The sequence below is a fragment of the Acomys minous genome, assembly GCF_964271855.1.
Source record: "Acomys minous genome assembly, chromosome: 14".
Taxonomy (NCBI): Eukaryota; Metazoa; Chordata; class Mammalia; order Rodentia; family Muridae; genus Acomys; species Acomys minous.
The window spans coordinates 33,292,903-33,312,666 of record NC_140496.1 but is presented as its reverse complement, the minus strand read 5'-3'; the positions used below and the strand labels follow the sequence as shown (position 1 = coordinate 33,312,666).

Here is a 19,764-nt window from a genome sequence, read left to right as displayed (position 1 = left end):
TGTGTGTGTGTGTGTGTGTGTGTTTCAAGACTGGGTTTCTCTGTGTATCCTTGGCTGTCCTAGACTCACTTTGTAGACCAAGCAAACTAGCCTGGAACTCACAGCACTCTGCCTGCCTCTGCCTCCCAAGTGCTGGGATTAAAGGTGTGTGCCACCACACCTGGCTCCCTTACCGTCATACCATGTTATATGTGTAGCATGTATCTCAATGTGCACAGAAAGTACACCTATAGGATAAGTGATAAGTATATGTTCAAAACTTTCTAATAAGCACATAGTCCATAGTAAAGCAGTTTAGTGAGGGGACAGTTTGTGAGAGTCAAGAGGGTGGTTGTGGAGAAACCTTAATACCTACACCACCTGTCTATGAGGAACAAACATCAGAGTGTGTGACGGCAATGTGGAGCCCTTTTTCTTGTTAGTCTTCTTTTAATAGCTATATCTTATGTCACAATGGATACAAGCCATGTGAGCAAAGCGGTATTAAAAGAAGCACTGTACCTCTGTGTCCCAGAACAAACAGAAGCTATGTAGTAGTCTCCACCTTTGAGTAGACTTTCTGAATGTGATGCAAGTTTTCAGTTCACTGGTTTTCCAACTTCGTTAGAACCATCCAGAGACTCACGATGCAGCAAATCCCTATGAGTACTAGGAATGTGGAGATTCTTTTTGTTCTGGTTCACCTTGTTAATGTATGACTCACACCTTAGGGAATTTAATGAATGGAATCAATGTGGGAAAGATCTGAGTTCTTTTTGTTTTCTTTAAGTACATGAAAACCTATAGAAAAAGGATGCTACAAACATGAACCATGTAATAAATGCTCTTACCATCACAGTTATCTTCAAAGTCTCAAAACAACTCACAAAGAAGGGGAGCACCATAAATGTAAACAAAGTGATAAGATCTGATTCTTTTTTATCATTAGTCCAAACTGTAAAATTTATTCATACAGATAAAATGATTCATAAGTGTACTGAAAGTGATAAATTTTCAAATGTGCCCATTATCTTTGCAGGAACGAGGGAAATCAAACGGGAGAAAAACCCTTCGAATATCCTGTATGTGATAAAGCCTTTGCATATCACAGTCATCCTCAAAGACTTGAAAGAGTTGGTACTGGAGAGAAACTGTATGAATGTACCCAGTGTAATAAATCCTTTACACATCAAAATAATCTCCGAAAGCATAAAAGAACACACTTTGGAGAGAAACCCTATGAATGTAAGCAATGTGGTAAAGCCTTTGCACAGCACATTCATCTTCAAATTCATGAAAGAAAACATACTGGAGAGAAACCCTATGAATGTAAGCAGTGTGGTAAAGCCTTTGCAAAGCACAATAATCTTCAAAGTCATGAAAGAATACATACTGGAGAGAAACCCTATGAATGTAAGCAATGTGGTAAAGCCTTTGCACATCATAGGAGTCTTCAAAAACATAAAAGAACACACAGTGGAGAGAAACCCTATGAATGTAAAAAATGTGGTAAAGCCTTTGCCCAACACAGTTATCTTAAGAATCATGAAAGAACACACACTGGAGAGAAACCCTATGAATGTAAGCAATGTGGTAAAGCCTTTGCACATCAGAGTAGTATTCAAAAACATAAAAGAACACACAGTGGAGAGAAACCCTATGAATGTAAACAATGTGGTAAAGCCTTTGCACAGTACAGTTACCTTCAAAGTCATGAAAGAACACATAGTGGAGAGAAACCCTATGAATGTAAGCAATGTGGTAACGCCTTTGCCCAACACATTCATCTTAAAAATCATGAAAGAACACATACTGGAGAGAAACCCTATGAATGTAAGCAATGTGGTAAAGTCTTTGCACAGCACAGACATCTTCAATCTCATGAAAGAACACACACTGGAGAGAAACCCTATGAATGTAAGCAATGTGGTAAAGCCTTTGCACATCACAGTAGTCTTCAAAAACATAAAAGAACACACAGTGGAGAGAAACCCTATGAATGTAAGGAATGTGGTAAAGCCTTTGCCCAACACAGTCATCTTAAAAATCATGAAAGAACACATACTGGGGAGAAACCATATGAATGTAAGCAATGTGGTAAAGCCTTTGCACAGTACAATAATCTTCAAAGTCATGAAAGAACACATACTGGAGAGAAACCCTATGAATGTAAGCAATGTGGTAAAGCCTTTGTATATCTCAGTAATCTTCAAAAACATAAAAGAACACACAGTGAAGAGAAACCTTATGAATGTTAGCAATGTGGTAAAGCCTTTACACAGTACAGTTATCTTCAATGTCATGAAAGAACACTTAGTGAAAAGAAACTCTATGAATGTAAACAATGTGGTAAAGCCTTTACTCAACAAAGTCATCTTCAAAGTCATGAAAGAACACATACTAGGAGAGAAACCTTATGAATGTAATCAATGTGGTAAAGCTTTTGCACAATACAGCAATTTACAAATACATAAAAGAATACACAGTGGAGAGAAGCCGTATTAATATAAGCAGTTTTGTAAATCCTTTGCATATCTCATAGTTTCCACGTACATAAAAGAGCACACACTGGAGAGAAACTCCATGAATGTAAGCAATGTGCTAAAGCCTTTTATGTCACAGTGATTTTCAAAGGCATGAGGGAACACACACTGGAAGCAAATCCTGTGAACATATCCAATATCGTAATGACATTGCACATCATAATAGTTTCCAAATACATTTTGAAAACTGACGTGGTCAATTCAGAATAGGGTGAATAAGATCATTGCATTTAAGAAGCATATTAAAATACTTGATTGTGTAGGTATGTCTTTCATTTTATATAGGTCTTATAATTCATAAACAAATACCCTGTGTCTCAAAAGAAAAATATCTGTTACATATTTGAAGTTGAGCATGGTAAAGATTGTGTTTGAACTATTATAAACAGTACTGTGTTAAAAAGACCATGCTGACCTTGTATATTTAGTGCTATGAATGGATTGGTTGGGATTTGGTGTTGTAGAGCTCACATGTTTACACTCAGGGCTTTATTTCCTCTGGCGGAATTACTTTATTAAAGTGACCCTTTATTTACTAAAGTAACATGTTGGTGCATTTTCTCTGTTGCTTCTAGCCAAGAGCTTTCAGTCCGGCAGTGAGCAAGATCACATGGTGTGAATGTTGTTGCCATCCTTCTGTGAATAGTGAGTTGTTCATTAGCTGTGCACTGCTTCTTTCTGTCTTAATGCTGGCATTAAGATCATAAGCCTCTTTTCCCCAGTAGTGTAGGCTTTGAAAACTACTTTAAGTTATTGATGCATTTCATATTTTTGCATAATCTATATTTCAAATTACATCTCTTCATCATTTTTCTTAATTCATTTAGATTAAATCTTGCCTTAAACTCCCAAATTGCTATGCCATTAGCTTTAATGTACATGTATATGTTTAATTTAGTTTCAAAATCAGGTTCTTTGTAGTAAAAAAAAAAATAGTCTCCCAATACATAAATTAACTCATAGCAGAGAAACCTAATGAAAATCTCCAATGTGGTAGAAAGTTTGCATATCACTGTCATTTTCTATTTCTTTTTGTTTTTGTTTTTGTTTTTGTTTTTCAAGACAGAGTTTCTTGGCAATCCTGGACTCACTTTGTAGTCCAGGCTGGCCTCGAACTCACAGCGATCCACCTGCCTCTGCCTCCAAGTCCTGGGATTAAAGGTGTGCGCCACCACGCCCGGCATCACTCTCATTTTCAAAGGCATAAAAGAATACATACTGGAGAAACGCCCTATCAATGCGGTAAACCCTTTGCATGTCATAGTAGTCTCTGAATACAGAAAAGAACACACACTGGAGAGAAACCCTATGAATGTAACCAATGTGGTAAAGCCTTTGCATGTCGCAGGCATTTTCAAAAACATGAAGGAATTCATACAGGAGAGAAACATGAGTCCAATGAATATGAAGAAGTTTTTGTACATTCCATCATGAATGAATTCATAAGGAAGAACAACCTAATGAAAGTATTTAAATGGTGATGCCACTGTACATTTCTTTTTTTTTTTTTTTCGAGATAGGGTTTCTCTGTGTAGCCTTGGCCATCCTGGATTCACTTTGTAGACGAGGCTGGCCTCGAACTCACAGTGATCTGCCTGCCTCTGCCTCCCGAGTGCTGGGATTAAAGGCGTGCGACACCACGCCCGGCCTTGTACATTTCTATAGTGCTCATCATCATGAAGGAAGTGGTACTGGAGAGAAGTTCTGTGAATGGAAAGACTGAGGTAAGGCCTTTGTGTTATGGGGTCTACTGAGATCCAACACAACTCACACCCCCAGGTCAATGAAACACACAAGAGTGTACAGTAATCAAGGCACTACTGATTGATCAGGGCCACTGAACATACATGGGAGCTGAAGTACAACACACAGACCTCCGCCCCTGAGTGAGAATGTTAGAGAGCTTTTGAACTTGAAAACCATAATCATCTGAGGCAAGTTACAGCTACATTTTGCCACCCATCAGGATTTAGGGAGAAGGTCTTTCCTTATGCAGGTGATCTATGTCAACTGAAACCAAATGGAGGTTTTACAGTCTAAACAATCATACCCATTTGGGGTTTTTGTTGTTGTTTGTTTGTTTGTTTGTTTGTTGTGTGTGTGTGTGTGTGTGTGTGTGTGATTAACAAGAGGCATTGTGTTTTGAGGAATAAAAGATGAGTAAGAGTTGGGCTGGAGAGATGACTCAGAGGGAAGAACACTGTCTGTTCTTCCAGAGTTCCTGAGTTCAATTCCCAGCAACCATATGGTGGCTCACAACCATCTATAAAGTGATCTGATGCCCTCTTCTGGCCTGCAGGGTTACAAGCAGGCAGAACACTGTATATGTCATAAATAAATCTTATTTTTAAAAAAGATGAGTAAGAGACGCTGTGGTTAGGAAGAGTCATTACTCCTCCCTCCAGTGGAGTCTGTATTACAAATACTACACAGGCCTGAGGCCACGACCCCTCAAAAGGTGAGAGAGTCCTGGACTGGCGCTTATGTTTCTGCCAGGAGAAAACCTGAAGTTCTTTTCCCTCATTGTGCTGGAATCTGTTATTTCTTATTACCTCTACTGCACCCCCAAATTTGGACATTTTAGCAGCAGCATTACTTTGAGACTACCTGGCCCTGACTCGGGATTGCACCCAAGTGCTGCCCAGGTCCAGAGTAGTTCTGCTTCACTTCCTCTTATTGAAAGAGGCATAAGTAGACATTAATCATTACCTAATAAGTTATATTATGGCTTACAAAGAAAGAGTGGATTTCAAAAATTCCAAATCATGATGCTCAGATGTGAGATGATGGAACTAAAGAAAAGGAAAAAACTGTCTTGGCACACAGGTGCTAGGCGCAGGTTTCGTTAGGGGTAGAACGTTGACCCTAGACAAAGGGAACACATACATATTGATCCTAAGCCAGTAACATAGAAGTGATGATGTCTTTGCTGTGTGTTCATTCAAAGTTGTAGTTCAAAAGATGACAACACAACAACTTTGCATTCTGCACTTGAACTGTGTGTGCCTGATTGCTCACTGACTTCCTTGAATCTGCTCTGTGGGAAAATGTAACCAGAAGCTTCCCTGCTTTTGAGATGCATGTTTAACAACTGAGACTACATAGCTGCAGACACAAACTCAATTTTGAGTTGCTCTGTTTGTCACTTGCCCATCTCTGTTCACCAATGCTTCAAGACCTCCCATTCCCATGGTCCGATCCCAGACAGAGCCTCACTGAGGCACAAAGATGACTAATGGAATCTGTTCAGCTATTGTGAAGTCCACATCTCTCCTAGGACCTGGGAACTTGAGCTTAGTTTCAACCGATGATTAAATGGAGGCTGTGTTGGTTAGTATTGTGTTGCAACTTGTCACAAGCTAGTGTCATCAGACATGAAGAACCTCAGTTGAGAAAATACCTCCATGGGATCCAGCTGTAAGGCATTTTCTCTGTTAGTGATCAATGAGGGAAAGTCCATTGTGGGTGTTGCCCTCTTTGGGCTGGTGGTCCTGGCTTCTCAAAGAAGGCAGCTGAGCAGGCCGAGGAAAACAAGCAACTAAGCAGCTTTCCTCCATGTCGTTTGTATCAGCTCCTGCCTCCAGTGTCCAGCCCTGCTTGAGTTCCATGCCTGATTGCCCCAGTGATAGAATATAATCTGGAGGTGTACCCTGAATAAACTCTTTTCTTACCACTTGCTTTTTACTCATGTTGTTTCTTTTCAGCAATAGTAACATTAGGGAAGACAGAGGCTGACAACAAAAAGCAATACTTAAAGCAGGCTTTTCCCTCCTTGTTCCCAACATTTGTATACCATTGTATTCTTCAAATAAATAAAAGAACATATATTGGAGAGAAACCTTACAAATGTAATCAATGTGGTAAGGCCTTTTCACAGCACCCTTACCTACTAATGCAGAAAGAACATGTAGTGGAGATGTGTGCATAGGAATAAGCGATGTGGTAAAGTCTTTGCATGTAGCAGTAGTCTTGGCAATATTGAGAAGAGGCCGTGCTGCAGAGAAAACCCATAATTGTAGTCGGTGTGAAAATATTTTGCACATCATGGTTTCTGTGTACAATATTAAAATCTTTAGTGTGCTCACACCTTTAATCCCAGCACTTGGGAGGCAGAAGCAGGTAGATCATTGTGAATTTGAGGCCACTCTGGTCTACAAAATGAGTCTCCCATAGCCAAGGCTACACAGAGAAACGCTGTGTTGAAAAACCAAAAGCAGAAACAAACACAAAACCTTTAGTGTGTAATCAGTGTGTTAAAGCCTTTGCATATCACAGTGTTTTTGAGGACCTGAAAAGATTCCTACTGTCAGGAGTCTATGACTAGAAAGTATTTGGTAAGATCTTCAGCGTACAGACTTCCATTCAGTTACATAGAATATTAATTTTGGAGAAAAGAATGGGACATGCATCAACAACCTATTCTAACAGCATGATGCCCCTCTTGGTTATCTTTGGACTACAAACTCCTATGGATAGCGCCCGTGAATTTAACAATAAGGTAACTCACTTAGCTTTCATAGTTCCCTTCAATTACCTAAAATAACGCATCCAGGTGTAAAACTTTATGTTGTGTATTAGTGCCTTTTCTGTTGCTGTGACCAAACATAATGTCTATGGTAACTTATAAATTGCCTTGTAAGGTTAATTAATTAATTAATTAATTTATTTATTTATTTTTGGTTTTTTCGAGACAGGGTCTCTCTGTGTTAGCCTTGGCTGTCCTGGACTTACTTTGTAGACCAGGCTGGCCTCGAACTCACAGCGATCCGCCTGCCTCTGCCTCCCGAGTGCTGGGATTAAAGGCATGCACCACCACACCCGGCTGTAAGGTTAATTTATAAGTTGAATTTGGCGTATGGTTCGTGGGATATGGGATCATCATGAAAGCAGCATGCAACAAGTGTGACACATCAGGCGTCCAAGCAGGAAGCTCAGAGCTCACACCTTCCACCTGCAGCATGAAGCAGAGAGTGGGAACTGAGAAAGCTGAGCATGCCAAGTGCTGTATTTCCTCCAGCAGGGCAGCATTTCTTAAGTCTTCCCAAATGATACCACCAACTGAGAAGGATTGATTTCTCTGACTTCAAGCCTACATGCTTTCTCTCTGTTACATGAACCAATTTATGATAGAGGAAAACTCTGTAGGTAAGCAAGCCTTTAGGTGCCTCAACACCTGAATTACAGGAACGAATGAGAAAAACATTCATGGGTAAAAAATATTTGCTTAACTACTTGTTTTAATTTAATTATGTCAGTGTGCATGTGAGTGTATGTGTATGTTAGAGAGAAGGGGGAGAGAGAGACAGAGAAGGAGACGGAGAGAGAGAGACAGAGAGAGAGAGACTGAGCATGTGTATACCTGTGTTCTGGTTTCCAAGAGGATTAATCCTCTTAATCTTCTTGTAACAGGAGTTACAGGAAGTTATCAAAAACCTCACCTTGGTCCAGGGAATGAACTTGCTCAGTCAAGTCCCTAGCTCTGAAGTATTTTAACACCTTTGATGTCCGGCAGTAGGAAAGAACTCATATATGAGAAAAACCCTATTTGTATGAATGCTTTAGAAAGACTTTAGATATCATGTGGCAAATCTATTTACAGACTTTATTAGGACATCCTTTCATGCTTCCTGTGCCTTCTGTTCATCTTCTGTTTGCACTGTACTGTCCCGTGGTGACAGATATTTTTCTGCCGCAGTGTATAGAATGGGATCCCATCACCTAAGTGGTCCATTGTTCATTTATATATAAGTCAGGTTGTGATCATACTTTTCCTGTAGTGGTTTCTGTGAAAAGGTGGTGGGTAGTTGTCCTGGTTTTATCTTTCATATTTTCACAATTCCCTTGAGATGTTATTTGTTATCCAGCCTGGTTTGCATGCCAGTTATTAGTCAAGGCTACATTGGATCTCTTGATTCTCATGGGTCAGCCTCTTTACTTCAAGACCAGGAGTAGGAGATGTACCCCCAATGTCTCCTGTTTTGTCAATACATTTAACAATATTAACGTTAAAATGGTTATTAGAAGAGAATATAAGAAACATTAAGTAGAGCCGGGCGTGGTGGGGCACGCCTTTAATACCAGCACCCGGGAGACAGAGGCAGGTGGATCGCTGTGAGTTCGAGGCCAGCCTGCTCTACAAAGCCCGTCCAGGACAGCCAAGGCTACACAGAGTGACTCTGTCTCGAAAAACCAAAAAAAAAAAAAAAAAAAAAAGGATCATTAATTACCTCATGTGTACTCAAGGCAGCATTTTGTCTATCTGGTAGAGAGGTAATGAAGCAGGGTAATCAGCAATCAGCTGTAGATCTCATAATGCAGCTTGGTTTATGCATATGTGCTGGAGTCCAACTCAGGGTGAGGACAGGGCTGCAAGAGTGGCAATGGAGGAATCAGACAAGGGACACCTTTTGCTATTGTTCTATGAGAGATGGACAGAGAGGAAGCACATCAGCCTTCTCTGATGACCTGTGTCTTTATACACAAAACAATTTCCTCATTAACTTTGATCATTTATTTCAAACATTTTATAGTACAGTGAAAAAATATCTTCCTTGATTACATAAGCATATTAAACTAACCAAAACAAAGTGAGCAAACAACAACTTTTATAAGAACTAAAAATTAGCATTATGATACAATCAGTTTTCTTTTAATTAGGTGTCTTTTTTCTTTAAGATGGATGTCATAGCTCAATCATGTTCATAGCTGCCTTATTTGGAATGCCAACCTGGATGTCACTCTGTGGAAGAATGGATAAAGAAACTGTGGCACATTACACTATGGAATACTACTCAGCTATTAAAAACAAGGAAATTCTGAAATCTGTGGGCAAATGTAAGGAAATAGAAATGATTGTCCTGAGTGAGTTAACCCAGATCCATAGAGACACACATGGTATATCCTCATTTAAAATTGGACACTACCCCAAAAGGGCTGTGTTGAAAGTCTTCCCTTAGCAGGAGATTGGGATAGATGTGGAGATTTCCTATTGGGACTCTGGGTAGCAGAAGTATGGGAGAATGGGGAAATAGAAGGACCAGAGTGTCCTAGAAACCTACAAGAAGACCATCAAGGCTGGGAGATCTGGACCTAGGAGGGTCTGCTCAAACTACTCTACCAACCAAGACAATGCATGCAGTAAACCTAGCACCCTATTCAGATCTAGCCAATGAAGAGCACATTCTCCACATTTGTATGGAGATTGGGGATGAATCCGACACGAGCTCTGGTGCCCCATATTTGGCCAGTTCCCCTCGGTGGGGAGGCCTGGTGGCACTCAGAGAAAGGATAAACAGGATACCAGGGTGAGACTTGATATGCTATGACCCTATGGTGAGGAAGGAGGTCCTCTTCTGTCACAGACCTAGGGGAGTAGAATACGGTGAAAGAAGGAGGGAGTGAGGAACAGGAAGATACAAGTGAGGGGATACCAATTGAGATGGAATCTGAATAAATTAATTAAATAAAAAAATCAAACAAACAAAAAGATTGGTGCCATAAGCCTTGAGTTTACAGAAGTGCTAGACAAGATGACTCTGTTTAGTTTGGCCCTTTTTAAGTTTGGCAGAGAGTTAATAGGTCAGAAGTTATTTCCTACAACCTGTTCTATCAAGCTTTTCCTCCATCATTTAATTAGCCTGTTACAAATACCTCATCTTTCTATGGAAGCCCTAATCTCAGTCTCTTGTTTAAATATTCTTTTGCTTTTACTTTTTTATATTTAACATAAAACTACCATCCTTTCCTTGGAAATACTGTACAGTCTTTTTAGCATTATATAAACAATTTTTAAGCAAAGGCAGTCTGTCCTTTGTTTTTCTACAATATCAGAAAAGTCCTGGTCTGACAACTCTCCTCAGGAAGACAGGCAGTTCATTGAGCCACAATGTCCTTCTCTGTGTCTTTGTCATAAAGCCTTGTTTCAGTTTGACCCCTACCTTAATTACATTCCGGAAATGGTAGGAGAACATCACATGTTAAATACGTGAACTCTTGGGTTCTGGTTTTCATTTCTTTCCATGAGAAGGCTCATTTAAAAGTTGATGATGTCATGTTTGAGCTCTGGGTGTCCTTTGGTGTCTGCATGTCTCCTCCAGGAATTTGAAGTTTGAGGCTGCACTTAGGATCTCACCTTGTGTCCACGGGGCTACTTCACTTCTAATATTCTTTTCCATGCCTGCTGTGACATCAGGGCTCTGGTGGTGTTCACTGCCCATCTCTTGGTCTTCACTATCCTTTTCCCAGCCTCAGGGGTTGGTCTTGAGATGCAGTTGTTGAGAATGGCGTTGCTGCTGCCGTGTATGCACATTGTACCTGTGTTTGTCCCAGAAAACTTGTTTTGACTCTTCTCTGTGTAAGAAATTTTCTCCACAGAATTTCTCGTTTCACTTTTTCCTGGCTAGTGTCCTGCCCTTGTGTGAGGACAGGCAGATTCTTTTCACTTGATTGTGTTGTTTCTGATCTATGAAACCGCAATATAGAATCTCATCTTCCTGTAGGTGTCCACAGGGCTTGTGTGATCTCTGTGACTGTCAGAGTGCACTTGATCACCAGTCTGAAGGTGTTGCAACATTAGAGACTTTTCTTGTGGTGTTACTGATCACTTTCCTTGTACTAGGGCACTCGTGACCTTTCACCCCATGTGCAAACTTCACCTCCTCGTACCCAGTTCCTGATAGTCTTTGCACACTTGCTGCTTTAGTTGTCTTGGATCTTCTTCCTGAGGTTTCCATAGTTGATCTTTCCCAGATTCTTCACACCCAAGCTACATTTCACTCTGCTCCAGTTTCATTAGTAAGAAACGAAGGAAGCTGCCCAGCCACTAGTCCACAGCAACAGGAACATATCCCCTCCTGTCAATCTGAGAATAGGCAAAGAACAGAAGCACGTCCTACAGAGCAGAAACAAGGAACTAAGTCTATGTAAGTAAAACTTCCTGGTACTTCCAGAGCAGCAATTTTTAAACTGCTGAAATGATGACAGTTTTAAAAAACACAAACCTGTCATCTCAACTTTAGACATCAAGCAGTCCACAGTGGGAGACTCTGGGTAAAGGCAGGTTCTGAATGTGGCTGGGAGTCCATAGGAGAACCTACATCATCCTGTTTGCAGTTGTTAAAAGCCCCTGGAATTCCCCATGTACAGTCAATACCCCACTGTCCACACAAGACAACATTCTCTCAGTGTAGAGTAAGATATTCTCTACTCTTCTTTTTAAAACCGGTCTCCCAAAATAAGCAAACAAACACAAAAGGACAAACAAACAAACAAAGAAAAAGCAACAACAACTCAAGATTGAAAGAGTTGTTTATGGGCTGGAGAGATGGCTCAGTGGTTAAGAACACTGACTGCTCTTCCAGAGGTCATGAGTTCACTCCCCAGGAACCACATGGAGGCTCACAACCATCAATAATGTGATCTGCTGCCCTCTTCTGTACATGCAGGCAGAGCACTGAATACATAATAATAAAAAAATATTCAAATTAAAAAGAAAGAGGTGTTTGCCAGGAAGCTATAGCACAAGCCAAAGTATTCATGAAGATGAGCCTTGCACATTCTTCTTGTTAGACATTAGGTACCAAGCATGTTGTCTTCTAATTCTCGCTGGTATTATTAGTGCAGTAATGCCCAACTTCTGTGTTCTTGTGGGAATGTGTGTAAAGTGATCACCGTAGGTACTAATACTAAAATGAGTAATGTTAAGCCATGATCAGTCAACATATTATAGTGACTGTTGATTGGACACTGTGCTAGTTGATGTAGTCAACTTGCTGGGATCTAGAGGGATTCCGGACACAAGCCTAGGGCAAGCATGCCTGTGAGGGATCTCCTAAATTAAGTTCACTGGAATGGGGAAACCCACCTTAGCCATGTGTGTGGCTGTATCCCATTGGCTGGGGTCCTGGACTGAACAAAGGCAAACAAAAGCTGAAGAGGTGTGTTCACCTTCTGAACCTCTGGACCCTAGACCAAATGCATCAGGCTCCTGATGTCATGCCTTCCCCAGGAGGAACTTCCTTTCCAACTGGGAGTCAGAATAAATCCTATGACTCTCACATTGCCTTTGTCAGGATATCTTATGACAACAGCCAGATAAGTGTGTAACACAGATAGCATGATGAGATGAAGATAGGTAAGATCCTGTCTCTGATTTTTAATTATTTTCTATTAAAATTGAATAAAGCTGGGAATGGTGTTGCAGGCAGGAGGATTCCCATGAGGGCAGCTGGGTATACAACAAGACTCTCAACTATAAGTACAAGAACCAAGCTGACTAGCCTAGATTATAATAATGACAGTGTGCACTGGTGTGTGCAGAAGCTGGTGAGCTGCTGTTGCTGTGGTTGCAGGCAGATGCTGACTGTGGTACCCAGAGTAGTCTCAACATCTGGGAGGAAGCAGTCATCCTTTTCGATCCTCTAGATGCTTCAAGTAAAGGACTGATGTAATTTGAATGACAGCGGTTAACATACGTGCCTCCTCTCTCCTCTCCTCTCCTCTGCTCTCCTCTCCTCTCCTCTCCTCTCCTCTTCTCTCTCTCTCTCTCTCTCTCTCTCTCTCTCTCATTTTCTCTCTCTCTCTCTCTCTCTCTCTCTCTCTCTCTCATTTTCTCTCTCTCTCTCTCTCTCTCTCTCTCTCTCTCTCTCTCTCTCTCTGTCTCTTTCTCCCTCCCTCTCTCCCTCTCTTTCTCTCATAGACATTATGTCAATGTGTACTGTGTAAAGATTCAAATGTTTATTTCTCTGCTTCCCTCCCCCAAAGCTAGTTGCAATCTTTGGTCTGAGAATGTACTGTCTTCAGCTGTCTAAACTTTGTTCCCCATTTGTCCTCTCCTAATACCATTGAAGAGCTTAACAGCCAATCACTAAGCCGAGCAGGGAATAGGAATGGACTTCCTGGCAGCTCGGGAAGGAGAAGGAAGAGAGAGGACTTAGAGGATTCAGCCACAGCAGAGGTCCAGCAGCCTCCATGAGAAATGAGCAGCTGGAGCAGAGACATCCATACAGTGCAAGTGTCTGGGGATTCACACTGGGAGGAAGCCACATTAGCAAAGAGTGTCAGGAGAAGATTAACACTGCTCAGTTCTTGTGCAGTCAAGCTTACTACACAAATATAGTAGGCCAGACTCACTTATTTGCATGCTAGCCAGTTGAATAGAGAAAGCACAACAAACAAGAGACATTTTATTTTTTTTTATTTTTTATTTTTTGCACACATTTCTATTTTATTATGGCAAAAGTGAAAGTGACACCTTCTCCCTGACTGCAATCAGTAGAACTTACCTCAAAAATAACTCAGTACATAACAGGTCTGTTTCAGAATTTTAAAAGGGGAAGGGGAAAGCCTCTACGTGAGTTTTTAGACTCTATTTTCAAAGAGTGGGGGGAAAACCGAGAAACAAACCCACCATTGCCCACACAGTGCAGTTGCCATCCTTCCCTCTAGAGATCATGGCCAAGGCTCCTGAGTCCAGTTACGCGTGGAGATTTGCTCAGCTCTTTAGCTGGTGTCCATCCTTGCCTTCTAAGCATCCAGCTGTACATTCAGCTCCTCAGCAGAAAGATGTTGCTTTGAGTTCCCGCAAATGCCTCTACCTCTTCCCTGGCTGCCTCCACGGGTTCCTTTCCCTGTGTCACCGCAATCAAAACCCCCGATCCACGGTTTCCTGCCATGATACCTCTGTCAATCCTTTCGTGCAGGACTTCTCTGTGTATCACGTTATGGTGTGACAAGCTGGATGTCATAGGATGGCCATCCGGAGGGACACCGTTATACTGCTCATAGCCTTAAGGGCGTTGGGCTTCCGTTCATCTGCTGTCCCTAAACTTCATCCAGAGTGATGTTAGTGCACAGCTGCTCTCTTCAACGTTCCAAATTCAGCAAAGAGTTCCTGAATATCAGCGTCTGGCACTCCGACGTTTGACACCAGCAGCTTCTCACCCGTCTCCATGCCGGCTCCACCCCAGAAGCCTCTGTGGAACAGGCACTGCTGCCACTTGTCAGGGAGCTGTTTAGGTCTGCTGTATGGTGCAGGCTGGTTTCTGCTAAGGTCTACAGCGCCAAGAGCGATGGCAGGCAGGTTTCAAGGGCCCACAGCCTCGGTTCACCCGCGCAGTTGCATCCACTGTGCCACTGTGGCTGCCCTGTGACCCCAGCCCCTCCTCAGCTGGTGCCTAGCTGGCTCAGGTTCACATTAATGATGTTCATTTCGTCGGCCATCCCGGAAACACACATTTTTAAAACAGTCACTAACATCTCTCTCTGTCTCTGTTCTCTGTCTGTCGCTCTGTCTCTGTCTCTGTCTCTGTCTCTGTCTCTGTCTCTGTCTCTGTCTCTCTGTCTCTGTCTCTGTGTGTGTGTGTGTGTGTGTGTGTGTGTGTGTGTGTATGTGAGTGTGTCTATCAGTCTCTTTGTTTTTGTCTCATGATATACGCTCCCAGCTGCTATTCCAGCCATATGTCTGCCTGTTTCCATGCTCACCTTCAGGATGGTCACGGCCTCATCTTCTGACAGTGTACACAGTCACCCAGTTAAATGCTTTCATCAACCTCAGGATGACAGGGACATGTTGGGCTTGGCCACAAAAGCAGACATTTTCCAGGACGACCCAAGAGCAGAGGCCAGGGTTAGGCTCATGAGTGCTGTCTCCTCCCACCACAGGGCCACACCTGGCCTAGGTAGTCTAGGCCAGAAACAGCCATTGTCTCCCTGCCAGAGTACCAGCACAAACAGCACTGATTGGTTGGAGGGCAGGAGCATGGTTTCTAGGGAATGTATCATTGTGGCCGCTAGAGGGCAGCAGGAGCCAAGTGGCAACCTAGAAAGAGCCCAGGTGCCTGGAAACCTGGGAAGCAGAGGATGCTGAGTAGGCTCCTTAGACAGTAACTCCACTGTGCTGAATCAGGTGCTTCTGAGCATTAACACCCCCGCTGCCCTTCGAAACCGCTGAGCGAATTCTCAAGGTAACTGCCATCCATCCCTTTGGACGACAGCCCAGGGCTGCATCCATTCCTTTTAGCAGGCAGGACGGGAGGCAACTGTGGCCTGCATGGCAGGAGTCTGAGCAGAAACCAAAAGGAGATTCCTTTGGCTCTCCAAGGAGGACTGGCAGAAAGAAATTGTCCTTTGAATGCAAGTCCGGAGCAGCTGGAGAAGGGTCACACGGAGCAGATTGAAAAATGAGAAAGAGATCGTAGCCAAGAAGCAAAGCCAAGTCGAAGGTAAGGATGGGAGCAGCTGCTTGGTCCTTTTGTATGTCAGCTTGTCGCTGTGCTCCAGGAGCGAGTGTGTAACTAGAAATATTTGAAATGTAAAGGTCTATTAAAGGTTGTTAATTTTAATGATGGATACTCATAACCAGAGCTGCATATGTATATATGCACATATATATTTGTAATTTTCAAAATATGAGGTTAAACAATGCAAAGGCTGTAGGATAGTGGTAAAGTGTTTGTCTGGAAGGGACAGGAATGTAGTTTCCATCTCTAGCACTGGGAATAATCAGTATATATTCCTATGACTTTCAGTGTTTACTTAATTTCATCATATCAATAATTAATTAATACCAGCAGCCATTATTTCATTAGTATACCAAATATTCTCTGATATGTATTGCAGGACATGGAAGCACCACAGGGAACTTCCACTTTTCCTAGAAATGTGAGCTGTTTGTAGTTTTGCAATCCTGAGTAGCCATATCATAGCAACGTTCCACGCATCTGTCACACTTGGGGTTTTTATGCTTCTACCAGGGGAGCATGAGGACACAACACACTATATGCAACAGTCACAGGAATTGACCAACGTGTTAGTTAAGGGACCATCTATATTGTTCCACGAAAAAAAAAAACGCTGGATATGGTGGTGCATACATGAAATTTCACAACTGAGGAGAGAGGAAGACAGAACTCTGATTTGAAGCCAGCATGCACTACATAGTAAGTTGCAGGACAGCCAGGGCTCCTTAGAGTGAGACTATACATACAGACCTACATATATGTATGTCTGTGTTTACACATATCTAATTACAAATGAGAATAACAGTAATAGTAGCAGTAGCAGTAATATTAAACTGTGACCTAAAATATAGAGCCTTCTATTTGCATTGTCATTGTCATTTTGAGACAGTCTCAGTGTAGCTCAGGATAGCCTAGATCTCACTTAGTAGCTCAGGCTGCTCTTGGAGTCACAACAGTCTCCCACCTTAGGCTCCTGAATGGCTGAGATTAGAACTGTGCTCTCACCATTCCTCAGGAGAAGTCTCTTCCTTGCTCATGTAAATGTGGAGGTGTGTTGTCCCCCTGCTAGGATCCCTTAGCTGCAGTCATTTACTCAGGCTCCTCCCACTTTGCAGTACTACCAGAGTCTAGAGCTGTGACATGACTTCCTGTCTGAAACCGAGTCTTGAATGTGTTTGTATTCTGGCTTGCCCAAGGGAAGAGCAGATACAAGCTGTTGAAATCCATGCAGTCAGAGCACCCAGACATTCCACTGATGTAACTGGTAAGAAACTGATGAGTCCCATGGTCACAGCTTACGGCAAAGGACTCTGGGAAATGTAGTTCCCTCATAGTTAGCCATCCCTGTACCTAAGCATACCCCAGTGATGGCAAGGAGATAGGAAACTTAAGTGCCTTCCTGTCAGTTGCCATGAAAACATTTTTTGGAGAGGGGGTCTTCTAGTGAAATGATATTTTTTCTTAATATATGTGCCTCTGATGCTACTGAGAGAAAACTTTGCACATGCTCACAGGCTATTTGTTTCCATAGCTAAAGTACTTACTCGTGATTTTGCCTCTTAATGATTTCTGAGTTTCCATTTTTCATTTATTGTTGATGTTAGTATGGTGTCTGGTCCACCACAGACATAATTCTCTCTGTCTATACCTTGTGTTTTGACATTTGAAAATACTACTGTGAAGGAGAGATAAACCTGTGTTTTAGGATCCCAAGTGCAGGATTGGAAGGGTCTTGTGAGAGAACAGGTGAGGTTAATCCACTAGAAGACCAACCACCTCATGCGGGAGCTTGATTGTTGCCAGCTGAAAAGATCCTGTGACCAGACTCTGGGAGGAGATATATAAATAAGTCCAGAACTGGAGGCGGGGCTTTTTGGAGACTTGGTGGAGTTGGGCAGATGGCTCAGAGGTTAAGGAGCAGTGTCTGCTTTTCCAAGCGTCCTGAGTTCAGTTCCCAGCAACAACATACTGACTCACAACCATCTACAATGAGATGTGGTGCCCTCTTCTGGCCTGCAGGAGTACATGCAGGCAGAACACTGTGTACATAATAAATAAATAAATAAATATTTTAATAAAGAAAGAAAGATAGACTTGCTCTTTGATATGATATTTTGCCATTTTGTTAGTCTATTGATATTTTGCTTGGATTCAGAAAATGATAACCAGAGCCCCACATTATGGCCAGTTTGGATTCTATTCATCTTTCTTTCCCAAAGTACAGAGAAAGAAAGGCCTTTTGACTGAGAGGTTACCCTTCCCAGGTGTAATAGTGATGGAATCCCATGACCCAGGCAAGAGTGACTTACCAGAAAGAGACTGATAGGCTGTCCTCTCAGCCCCCCATCAGATGGTCATCTGGTCTTCTGGGGATATCACAAGACACTTTGTCCACATTTAGAAGAAAATATTTGTTCACCTCTGTATTCCTTTCTCTATGTGTCTCATAGCTTGTGGTTACTTTCCAATATCCCAATCTATAACTCTTTCTTGTTACTTTAAATGGTTTTGTTTATCCTACCTTTTGGGAGGAGGTTAGACAGAGTTTCTCTGTGTAACAACTATGGCTGTCCAGGAACTAGATCTCTAGACCAGGCTGGCCTTGAACTAACACAGATACACCTGTCTCTGCCTCCCAAGTGGTGAGATTAAAGGCATGTGCCACCACTGCAGGCTTATCCACTATTTCTTGAAGGCACAAACTCTTCATGTACTTTCCATGCTGGGTGTTTTTTCTCCTGACACATTAATAAATTCTGTTACAAGCAATCTTGGCAAGAATTACATATAGCCCCAATAACCAAAATAAAAATTTCAAATTATTGTACTTTTAATGCAGAGTGCACAGATTTTTTGTGTGAAGAAGATTCCAATATTATTTTTAAAAACATTTGAAAAATAGAGAATGGATCCATTTTATAACAGCATTACTTCAAAAAACTAACATGACCACTTTCTGACAGACGGCTAATATCCCCTAATATCCAAATTATATATAAAGAATTTAAGAAATTAAAAACTACCAAGTCAAACAATACAATTAAAAATGGGGTACAGAACTAAACAGAGAGTTCCCAACAAAGGAATATTGAATGGCCAAGAAACAGTTAAAGAAATGCTCAATATTCCTAGTCATCATGGAAATGCAAATCAAGCAACTTTGAGATTCCATCTTACAATAGCTAAGATCAAAAACTCAAGTGACATCACATGCTGGCAAGGATGTGAAGAAAGGGCAACACACCTGTTGGTGGGATTACAAACTTGTATAACTACTTTGATAATCAATCTTGTCTTTTCTCAGAAAATTGGGAATAGTGCTACCTCCAGACCCATCTATTCGACTTCTGGGCATCTGCCCAAACGATACTCCAACCACACAACAAGGACATTTGCTCACTTATGTTGATAGCAGTTTTATTTGTAATATCCAGAATCTGGAAACAACCTAGATGTCCCTCAACTGAAGAATGGATAAAGAAACTGTGGTATATTTACACACTGGAATATTATTCACCTATCAAACTCAAGGAAATCTTGAAATTTGCAGACAAATGGATGGATCAAGACACAGTCATCCTGAATGAGGTAACCCAACCCTGAAAGACCCAAATGGTATGTGCTCACTTATAAATAGATACTAGCCCAAAATAGATGTCCTCTGAGATACTCCACCCTGCAGGGGATTGGGACAGATGCTGGGTCTGGCTGCTGGACTCTGAACAGAGCTCTGAGAGTGGTATGGAAAATGGGGATGGAAGGACCCAGAGAGCTCAGGCGCCCCACAAGGAGACCATCAGTCTCCACAGATCTGGACCAGGGTGTGAGTGTGGGCTGCACAAACTGATACACCAACCAAGGACATTGCAAACAGAGAACCAGAAGCCCTGTTCAGTCCTAGCAGATAGACAGCTTATTCTCCACATTGGCAGGGGAAGGAGAGCAGGAACTGGCTCTGACAAGAACTCAGGTGCTGGTGATTTGATCACTGACCCTTGGCAAGG

The 19,764-nt window shown here is 41.9% G+C and overlaps 1 protein-coding gene and 1 pseudogene across 2 annotated transcripts in view; one reads left to right on the top strand and one right to left on the bottom strand.

The window, feature by feature from the left end:
* Positions 1 to 2,387, top strand: part of LOC311583836 (uncharacterized protein) — a 54,299-nt gene extending 51,912 nt beyond the window's left edge. The window contains exon 4 of the mRNA XM_084757754.1: positions 1,019 to 2,387. Coding sequence (XP_084613880.1) covers positions 1,019 to 2,237 — 1,219 coding nt within the window. The 3' untranslated portion in view covers positions 2,238 to 2,387. The remainder of the gene's footprint in view (positions 1 to 1,018) is intronic.
* Positions 2,388 to 14,021: 11,634 nt separating this feature from the next.
* Positions 14,022 to 15,223, bottom strand: LOC311583107 (THO complex subunit 4-like; annotated as a pseudogene). The gene is made up of 2 exons: positions 15,191 to 15,223; positions 14,022 to 14,695 (listed from the first exon to the last, which is right to left on the bottom strand). The product of its transcript is annotated as a THO complex subunit 4-like (transcript).
* Between the last annotated feature and the right edge of the window lie 4,541 nt (positions 15,224 to 19,764).